Source organism: Anolis carolinensis, chromosome 3, assembly GCF_035594765.1.
Source record: "Anolis carolinensis isolate JA03-04 chromosome 3, rAnoCar3.1.pri, whole genome shotgun sequence".
In the NCBI taxonomy this organism is placed as follows: Eukaryota; Metazoa; Chordata; class Lepidosauria; order Squamata; family Dactyloidae; genus Anolis; species Anolis carolinensis.
This window is the reverse complement of record NC_085843.1, coordinates 287880919-287888771: the sequence shown is the minus strand read 5'-3', so window position 1 is coordinate 287888771 and position 7853 is coordinate 287880919. Positions and strand designations below refer to the sequence as shown.

The 7853-nt window shown below is 47.5% G+C and overlaps 1 protein-coding gene across 1 annotated transcript in view; it reads left to right on the top strand.

The window, feature by feature from the left end:
- The window catches only part of LOC100557520 (probable cation-transporting ATPase 13A5), a 55326-nt gene extending 49259 nt beyond the window's left edge, over window positions 1-6067 (top strand). The window contains exons 27-30 of the mRNA XM_062976949.1: window positions 309-502; window positions 1390-1478; window positions 4773-4853; window positions 5360-6067. Of these exons, the coding sequence (XP_062833019.1) occupies window positions 309-502; window positions 1390-1478; window positions 4773-4853; window positions 5360-5572 (577 nt within the window). The 3' untranslated portion in view covers window positions 5573-6067. The remainder of the gene's footprint in view (window positions 1-308; window positions 503-1389; window positions 1479-4772; window positions 4854-5359) is intronic.
- Window positions 6068-7853: the final 1786 nt, after the last annotated feature.

Below are 7853 nucleotides of genomic sequence, written 5' to 3'. Positions count from 1 at the left end.
CTCAGGCAAATCACTTGCCTGGGTTTCTGCCAACAGGCATCTTCCTGGTCTCACTGCCAGAGGTTGCCTCCTAAAATGGGTCCAACAATCCATAGAGTTGGCTTCCCTTCCCCAGACTCTCAGGGTCTCCATCCTGGCAGCGTCTTCTTTTCTTTTAAGCCAAGCATTGAAAGCAAGGCTGCTTTGGGATTCAGTCCTGATTCCTGTTAAGCCCCCCAGGTGTGGCTTTGGACCAAAAAGAGTGGCTCAGGGAATAGCAGGACAGGATGGTGGAAGGAGTCGTTTAAGGGGTCTGCTTTTTGTTCCAGCCCGTGCTCCCCTGGAAACCAGTCCTCCTTCCCCTTTGGGGACAACGGGGCGCCCAACGGCACATCAGCCATAAGGAACATGGTGGTAAGCTACGAGAACACCACCCTCTACCACCTGGACACCCTCAACTGCTGCATCATGGCCTTCGTCTTCTGCAAGGGAAGGCCCTTCCGGAAGCCCATCTACAGCAACCGTGAGTCCCAATGGGGGGGAGCAACCCTTCCCAGCATCTCCAGTTTCAGGTCTTTGCCATTAAAGCCCCTTTGGCCTCTTGGGCAACACATGCCGCTGCTTGGACTACTGAGAAGAAGAGTAACTTGATCCCCTTTCCAGTTAGGAGCTATGTCAATTTCCTTTAAAAAAATTAATTGCAAGTAATCTAAACTAGGTTTTGAAATTCCGGTATGATGCCCTTGTCATTTATCTACATCCAACAATTATGTCCTGCGTTGCTGTGAGTATTCCGGGCTGTCTGGCCATGATCCAGAAGCATTTTCTCCTGATGTTTCACCCACATCTATGGGAGGCTTCCTCAGAGGATGTGATGTCTGTTGCAAACTAGGCAGGTGGGATTTATATATCTGTGGAGCAATGTCCAGGGTGGGAGAAGATATATCTTGTATATTCCACAGATATATAAACCCCATTTGCCTAGTTTGCAACAGACCTCACAGCCTCTGAGGAGGCCTCCCATAGATGTGGGCGAAATGTCAGGAGAAAATGCTTCTGGAACATGGCCAGACAGACCGGAAAACTCACAGCAATCCAGTGATTCTGGCCATGAAAGCCTTCGACAACACAAAGTATGCACTCTCTAAAAATTTTCTAGGTCCACCAAAGTGACTCCATGGCATTCTTGGGGCAGAAATCCTCCATTGCACTAGGGTTTGCTCTTGTTTCTGCTTTTGCATATCTATGTTCAACTAAATATGTTGCTTCCGGCCACCTTTCCCACGTTCCAGGGCCACCGGTGGACCTGCCTGCGTGTTCATCCCCATCTCCTTCCATTCTGCTACAGGAAGGGGCAATTGGATGGGATTCACTTGACATTTTTACGTGTTTTCCTTTGATTTCCTCCAGATATTTTCACCTGCCTGATGTCCATCTGGTTGGGCCTTTGCGTGTTCATTCTCTTTGCCGACATAGAGGTCATTTACAAGGGGCTACAGGTGAGTGCTTTGGGGGCTTTGGTTGGGCAGCCCTTGAAGGCAGCTGGGAATGACCAAAGCCCTGCAGAGGCAGCCCTACCCTCAACGGAGTGGCCCTGGCCGCCAATGGCCCCACAGACCCATCCAAGGGGGCAGCTACACTGCAGACTCAATACAGTTTGATACCTCTTTAGCTGCCATGCCTCAATCCTATGGAATTATGGGAGCTGTAGAATCAGAGAATCATGGAGTTGGAAGAGACCACGTGGTCCATTTCTAGACCAACCCCCCTTCTGTCATCCAGAAGCCATCCAGCCTCTGTTTAAAACCTTCCACAAGAGGACCCAAGAAAGGATACCCAAGGTCAACATCTCAGTATTTGTCCTGTTTTGTCTTTCAAGAACAGCTTAAGACACTGTGGTAAGTAAATGAAAACTGCTTTGCTTCAGCAAAACATAAAGTACAGCGCACTCAGTGGAATAATGCAAAAGAAAGCAAGGAAATCTTACTTCAGACAAAGAAACAGCAATAAATCCAGATGCAGACTCGGAGTAGGCAGATGGAGAGCAAAGGCATTAGAGTAAGTTTGTTACCAGCAAGAGCTGGCTGCACCTGCTTCTGTTTTATAGCCCTGGATCCCCTCACAGCTGCTAGGGCAGTTCTTAATTATTCAGCTGCATTTCTGGCAGCTATTCTAGCTGAATGACATCTCTGCTCTGTTTCCTTTCACCTCTCCTGAAATGTGGGTACTTGCAAAATCTCCTCAGATTCCAACTCACCCTCAGATTCATGAACACTTTCCTACTCCCCTTCCTCTTCTGAAGAAGACAAATCCCTGACATCACACCTCCTCCTAGAACACCCTCCCGACCTGGAAGAGGACCAGGTTTCCCCGGGTAGTGCTGGTGAAACTGGAACACGAACTCTGGGGCATGAACATTGGAAGCATCCTCCCAAGAATGCTCCTCCGGCCCATACCCCTCCCAGTCCACGAAGTATTGCAGGTGATGCTGATGAATGTGGGAGTCCAAATTCTGAGCCACAACAAATTCCTCCCCACCATCCATGATGACTGGCGGAGGTGGACGTGCCACCCCTGTGTCTGGGCGGACATGATGAGCTGGTACCAGGAGGGACCGATGAAACACTGGGTGAACTGGCAGGTTGCGGGGTATGTCCAACCGGTATGCCACAGGGTTGATACACACCAAAATAGTGTAGGGGCCAATGAATCTAGGTGCCAGCTTCCGGCAGAGATGTCTTTGAGCTAAGTGTCGCATGCAAAGCCACACCTGATCTCCCACCTTCAAGTCTGGCCCTGCTTGTCTCTTGGCATCTGCTGCAATCTTATAATCCTGCTTTGCCTTATCCAACTGCTGTCAAAGAAGATCCTGCACAGCCGTCAACTCCTGCAGCTACTGGTCCACAGTAGCCACTGCCAAGGAAGAACCCACCACTGGGAACTCCTGAGGATGGTAACCCAGGTTGGCGAAGAAGGGTGTTTGCTGAATGGAGGCATGGAGCGAGTTATTGTAAGCAAACTCTGCCAATGAAAGCAGGGCTACCCAGTTATCCTGTTGGTAGTTGCTGTAACAAAAGAGGTACTGTTTGAGGGTGGCATTGGTCCACTCAGTCTGACTGTCAGACTGCGGATGGTATGCTGAGGACAGGCGAGGTTCGATGTCCAGCTGCTGCAGCAAGCGCTTCTAGAACCGTGCTGTAAACTGGGAACCCTGATCAGACACGATCCCCTCCGGCAGTCCATGGGTTGGAAGATATGGTGGATGAACAGGCGGGCTGTCTCTTTGGCCGCAGGCACTCCGGCACATGTAACAAAATGTGCCATCTTGGAAAACAAGTCCACCACCACAAAAATGGCAGTGTTTCCACCTGACAGGGGCAGATGCGTGATAAAGTCCATGGAAATCACCTTCCAAGGTCCTGAGGGTGTAGGTAAGGGTTGTAGCAAGCCCAAAGGCCTCCCGGTCTGGTTCTTTGCCCGGCAGCAAACAGGGCAGGAATTCATATAACGGGCCACATCTGCTCCAACACGAGGCCACCAGAAATCCTGGGTCACCAGATGCAAGGTCTTATGGACACCGATATGTCCTGTTGTCTGGCTGTCATGACATTGTCGCAGGACCTGCTCCCTACAGGACCCAACAGGAACATACAGCTGGTCTCTCCTGAAATGTGGGTACTTGCAAAATCTCCTCCTCAGATTCCAACTCACCCTCAGATTCATGAACACTTTCCTGCTCCCCTTCCTCTTCTGAAGAAGAGGAATCCCTGACAGTATTACACCTTTGTTTTCTAAATCTCTACTTTTGTTTGGTATAGAACTGGACACTTGAGCTCATTAAAAATCATCAACATATTTACCCTGTGTTTCCTGGACTGTGCCCTCCGGGGTGGTGGTGGTGGTGGTGGTGGCTCTGCAACTGACAGGTCCTTCATCCTTGACCAATCCCCTGTCGCCCTTCTCCCTTGCTTACCAATGCTGTCATGAATCCTAGCCAGCCTCTTTTCTGGCTAATCAGGGGAGGGGCAGGATGTTTGAATAGCCATCAAAATGTATAAGATATTCTGTACTTTTCTGTATGTTTACGCTTGTACATTTTGGCATCCTCTATATTCATCCTCTGTAGAATCATTCATTTCCACGAGTATGTTCCAAGACAGCCAGCGATACTTCAATTGTATTGCATCCTTTCTTCAGATTGTAATAGAGAGCTTCTGTTGCTTGTCTTCATCCTGGTGGGTCTCTCTTTATTTGGAAAACATTGGTGGTTAGCAAAGCTCACCAGGAAGGACCCTCCTTAACTGTGGTCCATAGCTTTCAAACTTCCACTTCACAGTCCTCTGCACGATCCCTCCCAATTTAGTGTCATCTACAAACTTGATAAGTATGCCCTCTAAACCTTCATCCAAGTCATTAATAAAGATGCTGAAAAGCACCGGGCCCAGGACTGAACCCTGCGGCTCTCCACTAGTCCTCTAATTTGGCAAATCACAGCACTCCTTGTCTAAAGACCTTCTGAAACTACAACTCCTGGGACTCCATAGCCTTGAGCCATGGCAGCTCAAGTGGGGTCAAACTGCATTCATTCTACAGTCTACATTCATCCTTTGACCACATGGTGGATTCCATGGTTTGGGTGCTCTCCCTGGATCACTGTCTTTGCTGTAAATCAATCTAAAGCAGCAGATATGTTTGGAAAGCTGGAATCTCTTCTCCCATCTCGTGTTCTCCTTCAAATTGGTGTTTTGGGGGTTCCCCAGACCCCTTCCTGACCCCATTTTCTTTCTCTACAGCTTCTCTGCATCCCCAATCTCTGGAGGGGTTATATTCTGATCATGATTGTGGTCCAGTTTGCAGTCGCAGTTTTTGTGGAGGTAAGCAAGCCACTGTTCATTTTTTGGTTTACCTTTGTTTCCCTGGAATTTGGACCCCCATGTTTTCTTTTCTATCTGGGTAAAATGGAGCTATAGATGGGACTTGGCACAGTGGGTATTGAGAAAAAAGTGTCTGTGACTTAAAACAAAGGGTTTGCCTGAAAACACCTGTGGAAGAGGGATGCAGAATTAAGTATGGAGTTTTACAATTTTAAAATAAAATTCTATATAATTTTTTTAAAAGGCAGCCCCATGTAGGCCTGTTTGTAGATTCTGTGTTAGTCTTTTCTGAATGAAAATATTACAATAAAAGGAAGAAGCAACGGGTCCTGCTTGGCCCCAGAGACACAGAATTGGAGGGCCCCTAAAGGCCATCCAGACCTACCCCATTTCTGCTAGATAGGAAGACTCACTCCAATGTATCTCACAGCCAAGGAATTTCTTTGACTTCCAGTAGAGAGAAAGGGACCACCGATTTATTTCCTTCTTCCTCCCATTTTTTGCAGGATGCCCTCCTGGAGAACCGGCGTCTCTGGCTCTGGATCAAGGCCTTGTTAGGCATCCGCTCCTCCAGCAAATACCGGAAGTTGCAGCGGCAGATGGAGGGAGAGGCCTCTTGGCCTCCGATGAACCACAGAGATTTCACAGAGGATGCAAAAAGAAATAGAAAAAGCAAGACCTACATCAACCCTGCCTATGAAAACAGCGAAGATGTCTAGCTGTCCGTGAAGGGCTGGATAGAGGGATAAGGCCTTGCAAACTTCTTGCCTCATTGTTACATGTCTTCAAATCCTTTCTGACTTATGGAGACCCCAAAGAGACCCTATTGCAAGGATTCCTTGGCAAGGATTGTCCAGAGGAGGTTGCCTTTGCCTTCTGTTGAGTGGTTGCACCTCTGCTAAAACCGTGGGTTCAACAGCCCAGCATGTCTAGCTTTCAAGAAGGCCAAACCAGACACAGTCGGGTAGAAGGCAAAAGCAGAGGTTTATTCTCAATGGCCAGAGAGGATGTCGGTGGAGACAACACTCTAAATTACTGACATAACACAATTGCAAATACAGCGCATTTTTATTTCATTTGACAGCCATTCAAGAAACCTGCATCAGCTTCTGATTGGTTCAAAAACTGTCCTGAGTGGCTGAGGACTTTGTCAGACATTATTGCTGTTTGAATCCATGTTGTGACAGGAAATTCAATAAGCTGCCATTGGAGCATTTTAAGTGTCAGTCCATTTAATGGTCCACCTCAAAAAGGGGTGTGATCCGGAATGAATGTGGTGTAGTATTGGGAAATGGGTCCAGGATGGGCTTAATGCATTTGTCGGAACATAGGCGCCTTAAAGAGCCACACACACAATACTTAGTTTAACAAAAGGTTTATTGCAACTCAAAAACAGGCTCAGAGACACTTAACTGCAGTGTCTCTGACCCAAACCCAAAGTTTTAGTCCAAACTGGGCTCAAAAAGAAGAATGGAAAATAATCCGAATTAAATGGATGGATAATCCGGATTAAAACGCAGTCAATGGAATTGGCAGCAAACAGCACTGTAACAGGCTTCCTAAAAGACAGCGCTGCACACAGAGAGTAAACAAAACCAGTCAAAGTTCCAAAAACAGCAGAAAAAAAGGTCCAAACTAATGTCATCTTCAAAGTGTTTACACAAGCCGCAGTTGAGTCAAACTGCGAGCCAGGAACAGGGGAAAGCCGCACTCACGATAGCCAATCCAAAGGTAGTTTTCCGAAGTGGGTAACCGGAGCCGAAGTCAAGTCAATCCAAAGCCAGGAAGGGAGAAAGCTGCATCTGCGACAAGCCAATCCAAACGTCGTAACCGAAAGTCATCATACAGAGCTGAAGTCGCCAGTCCAAAGGTCCAGGAAGGGAGAAAAGCACACTCACAATAGTCCAGTCCAAATCCAAGAATCACAGGAACCAGGAATGCCAAGCTGTAGAGCCAGGACCCAAAGCCCAACAGGAAAAACAGGCAGGAAAAAACCTACGCAATAACGACACTTTGCCTTCTGCAAAGGATCTCCATTTCAGACCCTATTTTTAACATACACATCATTATCTGAAGATGAGCTGGCCTCCACCCCATCGTCATCTCCCACAGCTGTTCCTGTCGTTACTCGTGAACCCGCCCATCATCCCTCCTCCATCTCCTATCAAGATTTAGGTCTCCCCATTCCCTGGGTGTATCAGCTGTTTGCCAGTCCTCCTGTCCCGAAAACCCCACAAATATATCACTTGAAGTTGGCTCTGCACACATATCCCTTATTTCTTGTACCCTAGTCCAGTCCGATGTGCCTTCCACATTTTCATCACTCTCAGACCCATCATCCCCAGAGTAACCCAAAAACGACTCCTCCTCTGTGGGAGCAGTAAGTGTATTCCAGAGCTTCTTCCTCTCCCGTTCCTCATCTGATTCCTGCTGCCGAGTAACCTCTTAGTGCCTCTACTTACATCCAGCCCGTCTCCCTCACTCATTGACTCCTCGTCACTTGAAAATCATTGAAACGTGTCTTCATCAGAAGGTGCCATAAGTATCTCCCGGATCCGTTTCCTTTGCTGTTCTTCATCTGGCACCTGCTCATGATTAACTCTTTTCCTCCTACTAATACTTCTACTACTGTTTGTAATATTGCCAGCAGATTCAACTACAACAGCATTGACTCTGGGTAACACAATAGGGTTTAGTCCAGTGTACACAACGGATACTTGGGAATGATGAGTATCTCCATAGGTAAGTGGGGTTTGGGGCTTGGGTGCCGGATCTTTCCCACAGATAGCCCTGATCTTATCAATGGGAGCAGAACAAAAACATTCATTGAATAGTTGGGGTGTTGTGTGGTTTCCGGGTTGTAAGGCCTCTGAAGATGCCAGCCACAGGTGCAGGTGAAGCCTTCAACAATACATACATTGAATAATTTCTTTGGTGTTCATTCATTAAGTTCCCCATTCATTGTGAGGGAATTATGGAAATCAAAGGAAGAGGATTTGG